This window comes from Panthera pardus, unplaced genomic scaffold (assembly GCF_024362965.1).
Source record: "Panthera pardus isolate Hobbes unplaced genomic scaffold, ASM2436296v1 HiC_scaffold_19, whole genome shotgun sequence".
In the NCBI taxonomy this organism is placed as follows: domain Eukaryota; kingdom Metazoa; phylum Chordata; class Mammalia; order Carnivora; family Felidae; genus Panthera; species Panthera pardus.
This window is the reverse complement of record NW_026526754.1, coordinates 8,406,929-8,428,463: the sequence shown is the minus strand read 5'-3', so window position 1 is coordinate 8,428,463 and position 21,535 is coordinate 8,406,929. Positions and strand designations below refer to the sequence as shown.

General features: G+C 41.9%; 1 protein-coding gene and 1 pseudogene across 1 annotated transcript in view; one reads left to right on the top strand and one right to left on the bottom strand.

Moving 5' to 3' along the window:
• CDH3 (cadherin 3) overlaps positions 1-6,733 on the bottom strand; it is a 58,294-nt gene extending 51,561 nt beyond the window's left edge. Inside the window, exon 1 of the mRNA XM_019455450.2 lies at positions 6,710-6,733. Coding sequence (XP_019310995.1) covers positions 6,710-6,718 — 9 coding nt within the window. The 5' untranslated portion in view covers positions 6,719-6,733. The remainder of the gene's footprint in view (positions 1-6,709) is intronic.
• A 13,188-nt stretch (positions 6,734-19,921) lies between these two features.
• On the top strand, positions 19,922-20,260 carry LOC109270997 (60S ribosomal protein L37a-like; annotated as a pseudogene).
• The last annotated feature ends 1,275 nt before the right edge of the window (positions 20,261-21,535 follow it).

The following is a 21,535-nucleotide window of genomic DNA, read 5'->3' as shown; positions in this document are numbered from 1 at the left end:
TCTCTCAAAATAAATAAATAATAAACTCATGCTACTTACTGTGGTGTGCAGTCTCTGGCATTGTTACTTTCCTCTGTCTTTCTACCTCACTCTCTAGCACCCCTTTTCTCCCTCATTGGGAGCTCCTTGGGTCAGGGATCAGAATATAACTTCTCCAGATTCCCCCACACCACCCAACCCGGGAAAGGCCTGTGGCATTGAAATTAAGGTTGACAGAGTCTGAACCTTGCCTCTAAAGACGACTGCCTGGGTGACCCGGGGTGAGTTATTTAATCCCTCAAAGCCCTCTGGAGTTAGTCGTTCCTATTTGATGGGTGATGGTGAGAATTATCCCAAACTGAACTCCTGACTTCCCCTACAAACCTGCTCCTCTCACAATCTGTCCATCTCAGTGAAAGGCAATTGCATCCTTCCAGCCTGAGGTGTCTTTCACTCCCTGACTCATCTTGTACTCACTCTGCTTTTCCAGCACTTGCCTCCCTGCGGTTCTGGGAACACACCAAGCGCGGGCCTGCCTGCAGCCTTTGACTTGTGCTTCCCTCTGCTGGATCGCCCTTCCCAAAGACGTCCACCTGCCTCTCTCCCTCACTCCTTCAGGCCTCTGCTCAGATGTTGCTCCTGTGAGATGGCTTCCCTGACCATCATGCATAGAGAGCATTCTCCCATCACCCTCTTTCGCCCTTCACCCTGCTTTATTTTTTCAGAGCATTTATCACACACTAATTTATTAGTACATACATTAATTTTTTTTTTTTCTTTTTGGAGGCAACACACAGTAATGATTAAGAGCAAGGACTCCAGGGGCGCCTGGGTAGCTTAGTCAGTTAAGTGTCTGACTCTTTATTTCGGCTCAAGACATGATCTCATGGTTTGTGGAATCGAGCCGTGTCTTGGGCTCTGTGCTGGGGGTAGAAACTACTTAAGATTCTCTCTCTCTCCCTCTGCCCCCTCTCCCCTGTGTACTCGCTTGCCTGTGTTCTCTCTTCCTCCCTCTCTCTCTCTCTCTAAGAAAAGAAAAAGAAAAAGAAAAAAGAGTAAGTGGCAAGAGCCACTGTCTGGCTTTGAATCCTGAATCCAGCTTTTCTGACCTATGGGATTAGGTAGGTGATTCTAACTCCCGTGTGTTCCAGTATTCTCTAGGGGTTCCGGGCTGGCTCAGTTGGTAGAGCGTGAGACCCTTGATCAACTCTCTTGTGCTCCAGCAGTCTCATCTAGAAAATGGGATAAGCATAATAATACCTTCCTCATAGGTTATGATTTACTATTTGTAAAGCACTTTAGAACATTATAAACATAAGTGCTTATTAAATTGTATTTATTGTCACTCTCCCCTCATTGAGTGTATCCTCTGTGAAAGATAGGTCATTTTTTAAGTTTATTTATTTATTTTGGGAGAGAGGTGGGGGAGGGGGGAGAGAGAGAGCTGGAGAGGCCAGAGAGACAGAGGGAGAGAGAATCCCGAGCAAACTCCACGTTGTCAGTGCAGAGCCTGATGTCAGGCCTGAACTCATGAACCATGAGATCATGACCTGAACCAAAACCAAGAGATGAATGAAGGTTTAACCGACTGAGCCACCCAGATGCCCGTGAAAAGTATTTTTGTCTGCTGTTCACTGTTGTACATTCAGCGCCTAGAACAGCCTAGCATAAAATACTCAAGTATTTATTGAATGGATGAAATCAACAAGATCTTCCTGATGAGAGATCCAATGAGCTAATACAGAGATAAATGTTTTGCAAAGTGTCATACAAATAAAACAAGTCATAATCAAATGAACTACTGCTACTTCCTGAGCACGCACTGGACACAGACTCTGTACTAATTACTTTTATGCATGAACTCATTCGAATCCTCACAACTTGACATAGTAGTTCATATTATTCTCTTTTCACAGACAAGGAAACTGGGGTTAAGTCCCTTGCCCAAGACCACACAGCTAAGGCAGAGGCAGAGCCACAGTGCAACCCAGTTCTGCCTCACTCCAGCATTCATTGCCTGAACCAGTTGCCAAGCTGCTATCCATCAATATTTGCTGGAAGAATGAATTTGTGAAGCAGGTCTTTGGTATATTAGGAAGAATTCCACAATATCCAATCCTTTCTCTTAAAAACCTCTTAAAATAAACATATTTGCCCCTGGTTCAAGGTTAAATTCTGGGTCCTCCAAGAAACACTTAGAAAGAGCTTTCCTGCCCATTTTTGGTAGCAAAAATTCCCAGATCTCCACTCCCACACAGCACATTTATGGGGATGTGTCCCAAAGACAAGCGGGTATTTTGTAGTCTTTTCTAGGAAGTAGCCTTAAAACTGGGTGAGGTCCTATTTCCTGTCCCTCCCCTCCACTGCCCAGTGCTCTGAACAAACGATTCCATAGTCTTACTTCTTTATATTTGTTCTTGATTTTTCTGAGACCTTCCTTTTTGTCTGGCAATGTCACTGGCCAACTCCTTCCATCTATCACTTCTGAATCCTTTAAGGTGCTGAGACAGCTGATCCCCAGCAAGAAACTTGATCCATATGCCTTCCCTTTCCTTGAATCTTGGGAGGGGCTGTGCTGCCTTCAGCACTGGTGAAGTTTTGCCAAGGTCTGAGCTGTCAGTTTCCAGAGATCAGAGGCCAAGCATTTATGTATGTGTGTACACCGAGCACACAGAATCAATTAATCGATAAGCACTCACAAAGCCCTGAAGACTTGTGGTTGGCCAAGGTCTAGAGACTTAGAGAAGTGTATGGCCAAAAAGGGCCTTAAGGAAAATAATAATAACAATAAAATAATAATAATAATCTATCCTCAAAGCCATTCTTCATCCTTCCTCTAAGAGGCAGGTGACCTGCAATTTAGGTTTCCCAGGCTCCCTTGAGAGATAACTTCCTGCTGGGGTCGGACAGTGGGAAGCACTAGAGGGAGACTAGAGGGTGGGACAATGGAAAGGCCAGGGTATTTCTTCTCCTACAGCAGTGTCTTGGCAAAGGCTGTGTCTTGTCTACAGCTCCAGCTCCTGCTGTGGTTCCAGGTTCTGCCAGACTCTGGGCTCCAGTAACACCACCGTTTCCCTCTCTTCTTCCTGCTCAGTGGTGGATGATTTCTTGCTGCCTAATCTGTAGGTCACATCACTGTCCTCTATTTGACTTCTCAGCCTCTCCATCACTTCTGTATTAAGTTCCCTTTGCTTTAAAGACTCACAGTGTTTTTTGCCTTCCCTATTGGAACTTGACTGATAGAAGAGTTAAAACTTACACAGTGCTGGGGCACCTGGGTAGCTCAGTCAGTTGGGCATTTGACTCAGATCATGATCTTGAGGTTTGTGAGTTCAAGCTCCGCACGGAGCTCTCTGCTGTCAGCACAGGGCCCACTTCAGATCCTCTATCCCCCTCTTTCTCTGCCCCTGCTCCGCTCATGCTCGCGCGCTGTCTCTCTCTCTCTCAAAAATAATAAACATAAAAAAAAAGAAAACTTACAAATACGTGCCAGTGTCCTAAGTGTATTATGCAAGATAACTTTCTCAATTCTACCATCTGAGGAATGATTACAGTCTACAGATCACATTTACATCACAAAACTGAGGCACAAAGAGTTTGATCTACCCTAGTAACATCCCAAATCTGGATGCATATCAAAAATTTGCTCAGGAAGCAAATTAAAAATAGAGGAGATGATGGATGCCATCCTATACCTACTGAATCAGACTCGTTGGTCCATGGGGCCCAGGAATCTGGATGTTTAAAAGATCCCCAGGTGATTCAGATGCTGCTAACCCAGCAGGCCTCCATGAACTGGTATTCAGGAAACCCTGACCTTGTTCTGGTGATGAAGACACCTAGATCCAGATCAGGAAGGTGGCCTGCCCCAGCTGCACAGCAAGCTCTCTGGCAGACAAAAACACCGCCAAGGGCAGCAGTTTCTGCTATCTTCACTGCCTTCTCCTTCAAGGTCACATGGCTGGTTCTGACGTTTGGACTTGCTTTCCCTAGGAGGCATCTGAAGCCACTTCTTATAAGAACTGTTTTGGAAAATTCAGTGTATAAACAGACATGTACGCAGGATTTCTGACTGGCTGATCAGTGTTTGGGAAAGAAAAAAGGAGGCACTTTAATCCACATAATCTCTTATTTTCAGTCCTTTCTGAACAACTTCAGGGAGTTAGTTAATCCTGCATTCTACCTTCCCTATTCTGACCAAGACTCTGGTTGGGTGAAGAATATATACTTTTTAACAGGAGCCCATGGCGATCAGACAATTTTGAAAAGATGATCAAAATCCAAAAAGCCCACAATCTAAATGGACTTCATAATAACCAACCCCATAAGGGCTGGATTTTTGTCTCCTCTCCGCACACCATTACTATATTCCCAGCACCAGCGGCAGTGCCTGCAACTTAGCAGGTGCTTAATAAATATTTGTTGAATGAAATAATAATAGTAATACTTTTTCTTGAATTTTGAAAATATTTTTGGTACAGTTATTCCCTGATCCCCACGATGGACAGGATAGATATCAGAGTCTTCATTTTACAGATGAAACTGAGTTCGGAGAGACTGGGTGCCCTACCAGGTCACACAGCTAATGAGAAGTGTTAGAAGCTCTCTCTATGAAATTCTCCCTCCCAGCCAGTGGTGATGAGGAGAAACACAAGTGGGAAGACGCACATATGAATGAAGAATAAACTGTCAGAATACAGTTCAAATAACTTGACAAGGGAAGAAATTCTAGCCTTTCACCAGAGGAGGAGATTGGGGGCTCAAAAATTCCAGAGGATACACAAATCTCTCTCTCTCTCTCTGAACTCAGCACTTTCCTTAGTCAGTTCAGGCAGCCCTTGCTTGCCTGCTTTATTGGTAATAGTAACTCCCCCTTTGTCCATATCATCAAATGCTAAACGCTTTGTGCATCTTATTCTACCATCTCTCTCCTGGACGACTGCAGTAGCCTTCCTTAATTCCCCTCCTACCTGTTTTCCCCACTCATGTCAGACTGATCACTTAAAACTGCCTAAATAGGGGCGCCTGGGGGGCTCAGTAGGTTGAATGTCTGACTTTTGATTTTGGCTCAGGTCATGATCTCATGGTTTGTGAGTTTGAGCTCTGCGTCGGGCTCTGCGCTGACCGCATGGAGCCCGCTTGGGATTCTCTCTCTCTCTCTCTCTCTCTCTCTCTCTCTCTCTCTCTCCCTCTCTCTCTGCCCTCCCCTGCTTGCACTCTCTCTCTTTCTCAAAATAAAGAAACGTTTTAAAATAAAACTTCCTAAATGAATAAACAAATAAAACATAAAACATAAACAAACAAACAAACTGATCACTTTATCTGATTAAAATTCCTAAAGGCCTCTGCACTATGCTCTGTCAGGGTTCTGCCTGGTCTAGTCCCCACCTACCTCTCCATTTATTACATTCAAGAAATACTTATTGAGGGCCTACCATGTGTCAGGTGCTATTTGGGGCATTGAAGATGCAGCAGTAAATCAAATAAACAAGGTCCTTTCAAGGAGTTTATAAGAAAAAAAGTAGAGAAGTTAACAAACAAGATAATTAGAGACTACTGAAAGTGCTAAGGTGGAGATAAAGTAACAAGAAAATCTCTAGGGAAGCCAATTTATTGACAGAATGGTCAGGGCAGATGCTCTGAGGAAGCAACACTGAAGCTAAGACCTGAAGGCTGAGAAGGAGTCAGTCATGGAAAAGTTGGGAGATAGTATTCCAGGCAGAAGGAACAGGCATGTGCCAAGGTCCTGAGGTAAGCAACTTCTACAAACCAGGAACAGAGAAGTCAGTGTGGCCGAAGCAGAATGAATCAGAGAGACAGATGAGGTAACGGCAGAGAAACAGGTGTGCGCCAGATCATATAGGGCTCTGTAGCCACAGAGAGTAGTCTTTTATTCCAGAATAAAAGAAAATCACTGAAAAATTTTAAGCAGAGGAGGAATATTGCCTGATTTATATTTTGTAGCAATCCTTCCGGCTGCTGTGTGAAAATGAACTGGGTGCAGGAGGAATGAATGAAGGACAAGAGAGAAGGCTGGTGCTGGGTCCAGACAAGAGATGATGAGCTTGCCTGGGGCCACAAGACAAGATGAAGTAGAGTGGTCAGATTCCAGATAGAGCTTTGGGGTGAAATTGACAAGACTTGATGATAGATTGATTTTGAGGATGAAGGAAAAGAGGAGATGGTGCTATTTATGGAGACAAAATCAAGTGCAGGAGGAATCAAGTTACATCTGGATTGTGAAGTTGGAGCTAGCCAGATGCAGATGTCAAGTTCACCATGGGCTATGGGCAGGGTTGGATATACCAACATGGGTATCTCCGAACAGTCAACACTTAGATGCATTGGATTAGCCCTGTTGCCCTGTAACATTTGAAGACTGGGCAGGGAAGGAGGGACTAAGAGAGGTAAAAGGAAAACCAACCATAAGATTGAAGTCCACAAATGAAAGGGTTTCAGAAAAGAGGAAGTGATCAGTTGGGTCAAAGTTGCTGGGAGCTTGAAAGATGTGGTCAGAGATATGTCCATTGAATTTGGCTGCTCGAGTTTGTTGGGAGCATAGTTTTAGCAAGAAGTCAACCCAGTAACAATACTGGATTAGACAGAAGAGTAAATTAGAGGTGAGGAAAAATGTATGGACAATTCTTTTCAAGTTTCCTTCAACAGAGAGTGTAGCTGCAGGTGTGTATGTGCAGCCAAGTGACAGTTTGTTTTTCTAGCTCAAATTTACTAGAACCATGTTCTCCAAACTTCAGTCATTGAAGAATAATCTTTGGGGGTGCCTGGGTGTCTCAGTCACTTGAGCATCTGACTTTTGATTTTGGTTCAGGTTACCAACCCAGGGTCATGAATTCAAGCTCCACATTGGGCTCCACACTCAACATCGATTCTCTCTCTCTCTCCCTCTGCCCCTCTCCCCTGACTCCTGCTCTCTCTCTTTCTAAAATTAAAAAAAAAAAAAATTAAAAAATTAAAAATTGTTAAAAAAAAAGAAAAGGAATCATTTTTGTTTTTGCCCCATCCATATCCCAGGAGTACTCTATATGTAAAATTAGTATTAAAATCAACTCACTTTTAATTTAAATTTGCTGGAAATATTTACTTAAAAAAAAAGCAACATTACTACATCAAATGGGAAACCAACACCACTTGCCATAAATAGTGAATCAGTTCAATAAAAATAAAACAATGTCACTAGGTTCCAGCTGGAGATTATTGCCTGCTGGGGGCCGAGCCTAGGATCAGCTCTGTTTAAAAAGGGAAATCACTAAGTGTTAGATGTTGAAGACATACGGACATCAAAGTGAAACTTTCTCCTTCAAGGACTGAAAGAGAATTAAAAGGAATTTTGGAGGGGCAGGGGGTGGCCTATGTGATTTAAAACCACCTAATGGTAGGCCTATACTCTGAGAAATACTTCTTAGAACATTTTATTTTATTGAGAAATAACTTACACTTAGTTGAGTGTGCAAATCTTAAATGTGAAGCTTGAATACTTTTTACAAATGTATATACCAGTGTAACCAGCACCCAGCTCAAGCTCTACAATTTCCCAGCAAGCAGGCCAGTGCCAACCTCGAAACATAACAGACAAGGTGTGTGTCTTCATGGGATTTACAGTTTGCTCCCCATGATATCGCTAGCTCCTAGCACAGTGCTAGTACATACTAGGTGCTCTCTTTCTTCCTTTTTGGCTTATCTATGTTTTGTGGTTTTTTGTTTTTTTTTTCCTATTAGTTTTCTACAGAGAGCGTGTGTTATTTGTGAGTTAAATACGAGTCTTATCCAGGACACCTGGCTGGCTCATTTGGTTGAGTGTGCAACTCTTGATCTTGGGGTTGTAAGTTCGAGCCTGATGTTGGGTGCAGAGATTACTTAAAAATAAAATCCTAAAAGAACAAAAACAACCAGTCTTATCCAAACTCCAATTTTCCAGAGTGTCTAACATTCCCACCAAACCAAATGAACAAAAGTTAGAGTTTTAGCTTTAGTTTGCTTCCAAAATGATGCAACTTATCAAGGAAAACCAAAAAGAACATCAGGATCTCCCTGTGGATATAAAACCCTGGACTGACAAGAAAGAAGTGTCCAAACAGAAGAATCCAGGAGCAGGTCTCCTGATTCCAAGCCTCTCCCTCACCTACTAATCTGTATTTTATAGCCCTCTGCAGCGGTCTTTGCTCTCACACCCTCACACACAGTAGTTAAGGACACCAGAACCCATTTTTGTGCCCTCCTCGTTAAAACAGGGACAGCAAGACAAAACATCACCAACAAGTCTTTAAAAATTTAAAGAGCCTGATAAAGTCCTTCATTTGGCATCTGTCACGGAAGGAAATCGCCTCTGGCGTGTATGTCTGTTGTGTTCCCCCTTTCCCAGACATCTTTTGTACAAATACCCCTCCCTAAGGTTTACCTGCAGCTGATTGTAGGAGGGTGTCAGGACCCCTTGCAGTGGAGGATGGGGAAAGCCCTTATTTTCAGACAGTGAAGCTAATGAGTTGATACTCTTCAAGCACGTTGAGGATCAAAGAGTGAGATCTGAAACTTCGGCAATAATACAGCCACCTGCGGGCATGGGTGGGCCCAAGCTGGGGGGCCCTGGAGAGCAGTACCAGGTGCTGTGCCCACTGGCTGAGCCTGCCTGTGACAAGACAGGTGTCAGGGCTGACTGGAGAAGGTCAGATCCCCAAGCTGCATGCAGGAAGAAAGAATTCAAAACAATTGTAATTAAATTAGTTACAGGAATTTGGGGGGTTGGAGAGGGGTGGAAGTAAAGGACAAGGAAGAAAAAAAACATTCCCACCAAACCAAATGAACAAATGTTAGAGTTTTAGCTTTAGTTTGCTTCCAAAATGATGTAACCAGTGTCCTTTGTGTCCAAAATGTGCAACCAGAATATCGTGATTAAGGTAAAAATACTTGATTTCTGCTTAGAAATTCATTCCCATCTTTACCTCCAAAGATGCAAACACTCTGAAATGGTTTATGTGCTCCTCCCTGAATCTAAAAAATAGTTTTACATAATTGTAATAGCCCGACAACTTACTTTTCCCAATAAGTCACATATTTGTAAGAATTGTCCAAGTTGATATACATGAATTTACTCCTTTATCACCTCCAGCACATACATGGACCACATTTTGTTGGTGGCCATGTAATACCAATAGCCAACACTTAATAGCATTCCTCTCTCCCAGAGGAAGAAACGTTTCCAAGTCCTCTCTGCATATTAACCCCTTTAATTCTCACAAGGACCTAGGAGGGCATAGGCTTAAATCAAATTTCTCATCATCACACAGCTGGTAAGTTGTCAGGGTATGATTTGGGGCCCAAGTCTGGAGCCAAAGTTAGGCTCTTAACCACTACATCATCCAGCCGGCACTTGGGTTGTTTCCCAAGTTTTGATCTTTCAGGCAAGTTGTCCCAGTATTGTATCAATCAGCTATTGCTGGGTAACAAACCATCCCCAAAATGTAGTGGCTTAAAACAATAATAGTTTGTTATTTCTCATGATTCTGTGGGATGACAAGATGATTCTTCTGATCTCACCTGGACTCACTTAGTGGCTGTGGTTAACTGAAACAAGCTGCGGTTAACTGGCAGCTTGACTGATTGGCTTATGGTGGCCTCAATGACAAGTCTGGAGCCTCAGCTGGGATTTCTGGCTGTCTCTTTCCAGCTGGACTTCTTCAGAAAATGGTGGCAATGTTCTAAGAGAGTGACAGCAGAAGCTGCAAGGTCTCAGCAATATTGGTTTAGGAAAGTCACAGGGGTGCCTGGGTGGCTCAGTCAGCTGAGCGCCCACCTTCAGCTCAGGTCATGATCTCACTGTTCCCAAGTTCGGGCCCCTCGTCAGGCTCTGTGCTGACAGCTCAAAGCCTGGAGCTTGTTTCAGATTCTCTCTCTCTCTCTCTCTCTCTCTCTCTCTGCCCCTCCTCTGCTTGCACTCTGTTTCTCTCTCTCAAAAATAAATAAACATTAAAAGAAGAAAGAAAGGAAGGAAGGAAGAAAGAAAAGAAGAAAGAAAGAGAAAGAGAAAGAAAGTCAAAAGACCAGCTCAGATTCAAAAAGTGGGAAAATAGACCCACCTTTGATGGGAGGGAAAGCAAAGAATTTGTGGTCACCTTGAATCTACTAAAGTAAACATCCTTATATATACCCCTGGTGCATGGGGAGTGTGTGTGTCCCTAAAGTGTACCAAGAACTAGAATTTCTGGAATGGGATTTTCTAACTTCATAGTTGTTTTTATTGAGATATAATTCACATACCATAAAACTCACCATTTTAAACTGGTGAATTCAAGAGTTTTTAGGCTGTACAACCATCACTGTTATCTAATTCTGGAACATTTTTATTAACCCCAAAATAAATTCCTAACTCATTGGTAGGAAATTTCCATTCCCCCTCCTCCTCAGCCTTTGGAAAGCACCTTTAGATTTAACTATTCTGGACATTTCATATAAATGGAATCATGCAATATATGGTCTCATATCTGACTTCTTAAACTTAGCATAATGTTCTCAAGGTTCATCTGCATTGTAGCATGAATCAGTACTTCATTCCTTTCTACGGCTGAATACTAGTCCATTTACTGACTAACCACATTTTGTTTATCCATTCACCAGTTGATGGACATCCACGTTGTTTCTACTTCTGAATAATGCTTCTATGAACATTCATGCACAAGCTTTTGTACAAAAACACATTTGCAATTCTCTTGGATATATATCTCAGAGTAGAACTGTTGGGTTGTGTGGTAACTCTATGTATAACTTTTTGGGGAACTGCGAAACTGGTTTCCATAGCGGCTGTCCCATTTTACATTTCTCCCAGCAATTCATGAAGTTTCTGAATGTTTCTGAAGTTTTCCTCCATGTCTTTGCCAACATTTGTTATTTTTCATTAAAAAAAAATTATAGCTACGGGTCACCTGGCTGGCTCAACTTCACGACCCCAAGATCAAGAGTCACGTGCTCTTCTGACTGAGCCAGCCAGACACCTTCAACACTTTGTCCATTTTTGTTTTTAAAAAAGTTTTTAACATTTATTTTTTAATGATTTTTTTAATGTTTATTTATTTTCGAGAGAGAGAGAGACAGAGTATTAACGGGAGAGGTGCAGAGAAAGAGAGAGGAAGACACAGAATCCAAAATGGGCTCCAGGCTCTGAGCTGTTGGCCCAGAGCCTGATGTGGGGCTGGAACTCATGAGCAGTGAAATCATGACCTGAACCGAAGTCAGACACTTAACTGACTAAGCCACCCAGGCGTCCTGTCATTTATTTATTTTTGAGAGACAGAGAGAGACAGAGTGCAAGCAGTGGAGGGGCAGAGAGAGAGAGGGAGACACAGAATCCGAAGCAAGCTTCAGGCTCTGAGTTGTCAGCACAGAGCCCGACGTGAGGCTTGAACCCATGAACCGTGAGATCATGACCTGCGCCAAGTCAAACGCTTAACCAACTGAGCCACTGAGGAACCTCTCCTTTGTCCATTTTTAAAAATTTTTATTGTTGAATTGTAAGAGTTCTTTATATATTCGTTAATAGACCCTAATCAAATATATGACGTCCAAATATTTTTTCCCATTCTGTGGGTTGTCTTTTCACTTTCTCAATAGTGTCCTTTAAAAAACACAAGTTTTGGGATACGTGGGTGGCTCAGTTGGTTGAGCGTCCAACTTCGGCTCAGGTCATGATCTCACCGTTGGTGAGTTCGAGCCCCGCGTCAGTCTTTGTGCATACAGCTCAGAGTCTGGAGCCTGTTTCAGATTCTGTGTCTCCCTCTCTCTCTCTCTGCTCCTCCCCTGCTCGTGTTCTGTCTCTCTCTTTCTCAAAAATAAATAAACCTTAAAAAAAAAAAACTGAAAAGAAAAAAACCACACAAGTTTTGGGGCACCTGGGTGCTCAGTCAGTTGAGCATCCAATTCTTGATATTTGCTCAGGTCACGATCTCGGGATTGTGGGGTCGAGCCCTGCATCAGGCTCAGGGCTGAGCATGGGACTTCCTTGGGATTCTCTCTCTGTGCCCCTCCCCTACATGTGCTCTCTTTCTCTCGAAATAAATACATAAGCATTAAAAAAAAATAAAACACACAAGTATTTGTTTTGATTTATCTATTTTTTCTTTGGTTGCTCGTGCTTTTAGTGTCATATCTAAGAAATCATTGCCTAATCCCAGGTTATGAAAATGTGTACTTATGTTTTCTTCTAAAAGTTTTACAGTTTTAGCTCTTACATGTAGGTCTTTAATCCATTTCTAGTTCATTCTTTTTTTTTTTTTTAATTTTTTTAACATTTATTTATTTTTGAGACAGAGAGAGAGAGAGAGAGAGCATGAACAGGGGAGGGTCAGAGAAAGAGGGAGACACAGAATCTGAAGCAGGCTCCAGGCTCTGAGCTGTCAGCACAGAGCCGGACGCGGGGCTTGAACGCACAGACCACGAGATCATGACCTGAGCCGAAGTCGGCCGCTTAACCGACTGAGTCACCCAGGCGCCCCTAGTTCATTCTTATATATGGTATAAGGTAAGAGTCCAGCTTCATTCCTTTGGATATCCACTACCATTTGCTGAAAAGACAATATTCTTTCCCTGTTGGGTAGTTTGGAGATCGTTGTTGAAAATCAGCTGGCTACTATTACAATATCAAATAGTAAGAATAATACCCAGCATCCTTGCCTTGTTCCTAGTCTGGGAATAGTTTTATTGTTTCACCATTATGTATGTTGTTTGATACGTATGTGTCAGGAACAGGACTTTCTCTTTAACTCTGGTTTACTAATGTTTAATCATAAATGAATATTGAATTTTATTACCTACTTTTTCCTGCAGTTATTGAGATGATCACATTTTTCTCCTTTAACCATACAGTGAGGTGCATGTATTACATTACATAGATTTTCTGTTGTTGAAATGCCTCTGCATTCCTGGGGTAACCAATTGCAATTATTTCCTATTCTGAGTTTCTTTTATAGCTCCCTGTCTCAGCTCATGCTTTGAGGGTCCATGTTGTTTCATGTTCTGGATCTGCATCAAAAGCTCCAGTTTCTTAGTTGGAATGTTCTCCTAGAAGCTTCCGGAAGCTCAGGTATGCTCGTTAGTGATGTGGTGGAGGTGGCCAAGAGGCTCTAGGGCAGAGCCCAGTGCTTTAGGCTGTGTGCGTATTTGCCACAGAGGAGCCAGATAAAAGCCAGGTGCCGAGCAGGTAGCAGCCTTCCAAAGTCACTACTTTGGTCTTTAAGCAACAGAATTCAAATTCTCTGTCTTTGTCTGTAAAGTTTATTCTGTCTCGTAAACATTTTTCTGGTGAAAAGCAGAACTTTGATCATTTTATGTTTTGTGCACTTCCTAAACGACAGGCAGTATGCTCAGTCATTTACACACATTATTAATAATGATGCTAGCTACCACTAACTGGTCCTTCACCCAGTTGTAAGCACTGTGCTAACTGTTCTACAGTAGCATTTCCTTTAATCCCCTTAACCTCCCTGTGGAGCAGGTATTATCATCTCTCATGTACACATGAGGAAACTGAGGCTGAGAGAGGTTAACTTGCCAGTGGTCATCAGACAGAGAGCCACGGTTCAAAATTAGGTTTGTGTCATCGCAGAGTCTGTGCCCTTAGCCACTGCTATATGCGCTATGTGTAATCAGCTCTGTCAGCCCGAGCTCCCATGATCGATGTTAAGTACCAACAGCTCCGTGTGACCAGAGCGTGACCAGGCATCGCCAAGTGTGATTGGCTGGAGTCGTTTGTGGTCGGCTTGGTCTCAATGTCAGGCTGTGACCCACGCTCACATGAGGTGTTCTGCAGTAACGGCCCCCTTAGGGAAATTGTGCTGTGTGCTTTTCTTTCAAGCCTTTAAGAAATAACAGCTTTATTTGTGATGTAACTAACCTACCATACAGTTCCCCAATTGAAAGTGCACAATTCAGGATTTTTTGTACATTCACAGACTTGAACAGCCATCACCATAATCAATCTTAGAGTATTTTCATCACCCCTAAAAAGAAGCTCTGTGCCCCTTAGTAGTCCTCATTTCCTCCCAGACTCCTCATCACCAATCTGCTTCCTGTCTCGACAGCCTCGCCTTTTCTGGATATTTCATCTAAATGGAATTGTACAATATGTGGTCTTTACTGACCGGTTTCCTTCACATTAAATAATGTTTTCAAAGATATGGTATATGTTTGTAGCATATACCAGTATTTTATTTCTTTTTATTTTCAAGTAACATTCCAATGTATGGATATACCCCATTTTCTTTTTCCATTCATCATTTGGTAGACATTAGGGTTGTTTCTACTTGTTGACTATTAATAATAATGCTGCTATGAATATTTACACACAGGTTCTAATGTGGGCATATGTTTTGTGGGTTTTTTAATTTTATTTTTTAAGTAGGCTTCACAGCCAGCACAGAGCCCAAAGAGGAGCGTGAATTCACAATCCTAAGGTCGAGACCTGAGCTGAGATCGGGAGTCAGATGCTTAACGAACTGAACCATGCAGGCGCCCTGTGCACTTCTCACTTTCTAATGTAATATAATTTACCTTTTCTTATGATCATCGTTCTCGCATCCTCTTACACTGCCATCCCCACCCTTGCCAAATCAGCACAAGGAGGGCTGAGATTTTTGAGTAATTTTTTCCAAAGTCTGGAACAGGCCTGGCACTGTTAGATGTTTAACAGATACTTGCTGAATGAATGATCCAGCTGCTAGGTTAGATCAGCCCATCCCAAGCTGCTCTCTTTCCTCCTTTTCTCTCTCCTGATACAAACACATCTTAGGGACACTCTTAGGTTCTTTGCTTTCTGCTCCCCACTTTCACACCAGCTAATTTCCCACCAGCAGGTAATGCCTGAAACTTCCTTTCAATGAAGCTGCACTTTGGGTTAACATTTTCTTTTAAGCTTATTATTTTGAGAGAGACAGCACAAGGGAGGGGCAGAGAGAAAGGGAGACAGAGAGAGGGAGAGAGGGAGAATCCCAACCAGGCTTGATGCTGCCAGAGCAGAGCCCCACATGGGGCTTGAACCCATGAACTGTGAGATCATGACCTGAGCCAAAATCAAGATTCATTGGCTTAACTGACTGAGCCACCCAGGCGCCGCTGGGGAGGCCCACCCTCCCTCGTCCTTCCCTTCCCCTTCCCCTTCTCCCCCTACTCCTTCCCTTTCCCCTTCCCCTTCCCCTTCCCCTTCCCCTTCCCCTTCCCCTTCCCCTTCCCCTTCCCCTTCCCCTTCCCCTTCCCCTTCCCCTTCCCCTCCCCTCTCCTCTCCTCTCCTTTCCTTTCCTTTCCTTTCCGGACTGGGAGCCTGACTGGCTCAGGCCAGCCTGAGAGTTACTGTCCCAACTCTCCCGGATCTGTTGTCCACTCTAAGTTCAGTCAGCCCTGGCCCAAGCGGTGAGTGATGAGACACAACACAGCAGCAGAGGTAGTGGGCTGAGATCCTCTCAGAACTGCATGTGGCTGAAAAGACAAGGAGCAGCTTCACTGGCTCCCCCAAGAAGCACAAATGCCAGATAAGAAAGCAGGGCAGCGGCTGTGCTCAGGATGTCCCCTGGCAATGCTGAGGTGGATCTCAGTTCTCCATGCTGCCTGCTGGCTGTCCTAGCCAAGGGACAGCAATAAACCATCAATCCTGCAGGGTCATCTCTGCCTGTCCAAAAAAAAGCCTAACTAATACACTCTCCTCTCACAAACCAGTGCTGGGGGATTTGCTGAGACCTTTTCCTCTCAATTCATAGAAATTTCAAGAAAGAGAAATTTTGTCAAAATAGGTCAGCTCCAACCACAATGCTGCTAAAGCCCCTGACTGATTATTATGGTGAAGACAGTAAGAGGGGAAAATAAGAGCAATGAAAAGGAGTCTCCTAGACTCTGTAAATTTAGGGAGGACTGAAGGTAATTTTATTTTATTTTTGAAAAGTACTATGATAAAAATATATATACAACTCCAGTTGACTCCAGCAATCCATGTGGGAGAAAGGAAAAATTCAACTCCAGTCCACCCTAGCCATCATATCCCAACTACAGGGGGGAACAACTAAGAAGCACGTGTGAAGTTCACAGTCCAGAGGCACAGGCTCACAAAGAGTCTGAGACCTAATCATAGGATTATAGAACACTTCTTCTCTCAGCAACACCTTACTACTGTATTACTTAGCCTATTTGCAGAAGTTCCTTTTACATAGTGCATCATGTCTGGCTATAAAAAAAAAAAATTACAAGACATACTAAAAGGCAAAAAACACAGTTTAAAGAGACAGAACAAGCATCAGAACCAGACTCAGAAATGGCAGGGACGTTGGAAGTATCAGATTAGGAATTTGCCACAACTGTTATTAAAATGCTAACAGCTCTGGGGTGCCTGGGTGGGTGGCTCAGTTGATTAGGCGTCTGACTTCAACTCAGGTCATGATCTCTGAGTTTGTGAGTTCGAGCCCTGTGTCGGGCTCTGTGCTGACAACTCAGAGCCTGGACCCTGCTTCGGATTCTGTGTCTCCCTCTCTCTCTGCGCCTCCCCCACTCAAGCTCTGTCTCTCTCTCTCTCAAAAATAAATAAACATTAAAAAAATTTTAATGCTAACAGCTCTAATGGATAAAGTAGACAATATACAAGAAGAGATGGGTAACCTACACGGAGAGTTAGAAATTCTAAGAAAGAACCCAAAGAAATGTTAGAGATTAAAAAAAAAGTGTAACAGAAATGAAGAAATGAAGAATACCTTTAATGGTTTATTAGTAGATTGGACACAGCTGAGGAAAGAATCTCTGAGCTTGAAGATATTTCAGGAGTAACTTCCAAAACTAAAAAGAAAACGGAAAAAGAGTGGGAAAAAACCCATAATATCCAAGAACTGTTGGACAACTACAAAAGGTGTTACAGACATGTAAATGGAAATGCCAGGAAGAGAAGAAGGAACAAAAGAAATCTTTGAAACAATAATGCCTGAGAATTTCCCCCAAATTAATGTCAGACACCAAACCACAGAACCAGGAAGCTCAGAGAACACCACATGGAATAAATGCCCCCGAAAAGCTATACCAAGGAATATCATCTTCAAACTATAGAAAATCAAAGATAAAGAATAAAAAAGTAGAGGGGCACCTGGGTGGCTCAATCGGTTGGGCAGCCGACTTCGGCTCAGGTCATGATCTCGTGGTCCATGAGTTCAAGCCCCTCATCGGGCTCTGTGTTGACAGCTCAGAGCCTGGAGCCTGTTTCCGATTCTGTGTCTCCCTCTCTCTGACCCTCCCCCATTCATGCTCTGTCTCTCTCTGTCTCAAAAATAAATAAATGTTAAAAAAAATTAAAAAAAAAAAGAATAACAAAGTAGAAAGTAAGAAGATAAATCCTGAAAGAAGACAGAGGAAAATATACCTTACTTATGGAGGATCAAAATTAGGAACTAAATTTACGTTCTCCTCAGAAACCATTCAAACAAGAAGAGAGTGGAGTGAAATATTTACAGTGTAGAGAGAAAAACTCCACCAACTTACAGTTCTGTACCCTGTGAAATTATCATTCAAAATGAAGGAGAAATAGGGACTCCTGGGTGGCTCAGTCAATGGAGTGTCCAACTTGGGCTCAGGTCATGATCTCCTGGTTGTTGTCAGTGCAGAGGCCGCTTCTGATCCTCTGTCCCCCTCTCTCTGCCCCTCCCCTGCTTGTGCTCTCTCTCTCAAAAAAAAAAAAAAAAAAAAAAAAGTAAAGGAGAAATAAAGTTTTTCTCAAACAAAAAATGAGAATTTGCTGCCAGTAGACCCGTTTTGCAAGGAATTTTCCTTTAGAGATAAGGAAACATATAGGTCAGAAGCCCAGATCTACATAAAGAAAGAAAGAGCATTGGGGCACCTGCATGGCTCAGTCAGTTAAGTGTCAGACTCTTGATTTCGTCTTAGGTCATGATTTCATGGTTCATGAGATTGAGCCCCACATTGGGCTCTGTACTGACTGTGTGGAGGCTGCTTGGGATTCTCTCTCTCTCTCTCTCTCTCTCTCTCTCTCTCTCTCTCTCTCTCTTTCTCTCTCAAAATCAATATACACTTTTAAAACAAGGACTTCAGGGGCGCCTGGGTGGCGCAGTCGGTTAAGAGTCCGACTTCAGCCAGGTCACGATCTCGCGGTCTGTGAGTTCGAGCCCCGCGTCAGGCTCTGGGCTGATGGCTCGAAGCCTGGAGCCTGTTTCCGATTCTGTGTCTCCCTCTCTCTCTGCCCCTCCCCCGTTCATGCTCTGTCTCTCTCTGTCCCAAAAATAAATAAAAAAACATTGAAAAAAAAAAATAAAACAAGGACCTCAAAGAAAGAATAAGTGAAATTAAAATACAAACTTTTCTTTTTCTTATTCTTTTTTAAATGTTTACTTATTTATTGAGAGAGGGAGAGAGAGAGAGCAAGGGAGGGGCAGAGAGAGAGAGAGAAGAAATCCCAAGCAGGCTCCACACTGTCAGTGCAGAGCCCAATGTGGGGTTCAATCTCATGAATTGTGAGATTATGACCTGTGCTGAAATCAAGAGTTGATGCTTAACTGACTGAGCCACCAAGGAGTCCCTCTTTTTCTTACTCTTAATTGATCTACAGATAAATTTGTTCAAAATAATAAATAGCCACAATGTATTTGATTACGTATATATATGCTTATGTATATGTCAAACAAATGACATCAGTGATACAAGGGACAAGAGGGAGAATCAAGATTATTTTGTTATTATAAGGTACTCACACAACCTGTAAAGCAGTCTGGTGTTATTTGAAGGTAGACTTGGATTAGGTATAAATGTGTATGGTAAACTTAAGGCAATTACAAAAAAAAGTTAAAAAAAAGAAAAGAACAAGAAGTAAATTAATATGCTAAGAAAGGAAAGAAAACGGAATTATATAAAATGCTCAATAAAAACCACAAAAGCAGAAAAAGAGCAGGAGACAAAAATAAGAACAAAGAACAAGGAGCACCTAGGTGGCTCAGTCAGTTAAGCATCTGACTCTTGATTTTGGCTTAGGTCATGATTTCATGGTTCATGAGTTGGAGCCCAGTGTTGGGCTCCATGTTGACAGTGTGGAGCCTGCTTTGAATTCCTTCTCTCTCTCTCTCTCTCTCTCTCTCTCTCTCTCTGCCCCTCCCCCACTTGTTCGCTCTCTCAAAATACATAAACATTAAAAAAAAAAAAAAAGAACAAGGAGAGCAAATAGAAAACAGGTGCAAATATGGCAGATATTATTCCAATTATATCGATAATCACTTTGAACATCAATGGTCTAAATGCACCAATTAAAAGATACATTGTCAGAGAAGATCAAACCCAACTATATGTCATTTATGAAAAACCCTCCCTTTAAATATAAAGACACATATAGATTAAAAGTAAATGGATGGAGAAAGGTATACCATTCTAACACTAATTAAAAGAAAGTAAGAGTAACTATATTAACTTTAGACACAACAGGGGCGCCTGGGTGGCTCAGTCGGTTGAGCGACTGACTTCAGCTCAGGTCCCAATCTCACAGTTATGAGTTCGAGCCCCGCATCGGGCTCTGTGCTAACAGCTCAGAGCCTGGAGCCTACTTCGGATTCTGTGTCTCCCTCTCTCTCTACCCCTCCCCTACTCATGCTCTGTCTCTCTCTATCTCAGAAATAAATAAACACTTAAAAAAATGTTTAAAAAAAAAAACTTTAGACACAACGAACTTCAGAGCAAAAAAAGTCTTCAGGGTTAAAGAGGGGCACTGAATAATGATAAAGGGGTCAATTCTCCAAGAAGATATAACAATTCTTATCATATATATGTCTAACAACAGAGATTCAAAATCTGTGAGGCAATGACTGATAGAATTTCAGGGAGAAATAGATGAATCCAGTATTATGGTTGAAGATCTCAGCACTCCTCTATCAGAAATGGATAGTCCTCTCTGGGCTCAGATCTAGTTTTCAGCAACATGGCTAAATGCACCAAGAAGGATGGAATTGTCAGTAAATATGGGACCCATTATTGTGCCTCTCTCAGGAAAATGGTGAAGAAGATGGAAATACGCCAGCACGCCAAGTACACTTGCTCCTTCTGTGGCAAAACCAAGATGAAAAGATGAGCTATGGAAATCTGGCATTGTGGTTCCTGCATGAAAACTATAGCTGTGGTGCCTGGACCTACAACACCACTACAACAGCACTTCTGCTGTCACAGTAAAGTCGGCCATCAGGAGACTGAAGGAGTTTTAAGACCAATAGAAACTCCACCATTTGAAATATTGCTAGCCTATAATAAATGGGTTTATATAACAACAACAACAAAAAGAAATGGATAGACCCAGCAGTCAGAAAATCAGTCAGTACACAGTTGAACTCAACATCACCATCAATCAACTGATATAATGGACATCTATAGACTACTTCATCCAACAACAGCAGAATACACATTCTTCTCAAGCTCACATGGAACATTCACCAACATGGGCCACATTCTGGGCCATAAAATACACCTTAACAAATTTAAAAACATAGAAACCATACTATGTCTGCTATCAGACCACATGGAATTAAAATGAGACATCAATAACAGAGAGATAGCTGGAAAATCCCCCAAAACTTAGAGATTAAACAATATACTTCTAGATGAGTCAAAGAAGAAACCTCAAGTTAAATTTAAAAATATTTTGAACTAAAAAAATGAAAACACAACTTATCAAAATTTGTGAGATACAGCAAAAGTAGTGCTTAAAGGGAAACTTACAGTATTGAATCATAGAAAAGAAAGATTTAAAATCAATCATCTAAGCTTGAACCTTAAGAAGGTAGAAAAATAAAAGAAATTATTAAATCCAAAATAAGGAGAAGAAATAATATAAATTAGAGCAGAAATCAATGAAATTGAAAACAGGAAATCAAAGAGAAAATCAATAAAACCAAAACCTGGTTCTTTGAAAAGATCAATAAAATCAATAAGCTTATAGCCATGCTAAGAAAAAAAGAGAGGGTACAAATTGCTCATATCAGAAGTGAATGAGAGGACATTACTACAGATCCTGTGGATATAAAAAGGATAATCAAGGAACAAGCCTATGTCCACAAATATGACAACTAAATAAAATTAACCAATTCCCTGAAAGACACAATCTACTAAAACTCATACAAGAAGATATAGACAATCTGAATAGCTTTATATCAATTTAAAAATGGAATCAATAATCAATAACCTTTCAAAACAGAAAGCATCAAACCCAGATGGGTTCCCTAGTGACAACACTGAATTGAATGACAACATTCAAGGAAGAAATTATACCATCTCACCACAATCTTTTCCAGAAGATAGAAGCAGAGGGAATACTTCTGAACTCATTCTATGAGGACAATAGAATGTCCAAAACCAAAGGCATTACAAGAAAAGAAAACTGAAGACAAATATCTCTCATGGACATATTTGCCATATCAACAAAACATTTGCAATTCAAATCCAACAATGTGTAAGAACTGTATACAATGATATTTATCCCAGGTATGCAAAGCTGGTTCAACATTCAAAAATCAATTAATGTGGGGTGTCTGGGTGGCTCAGT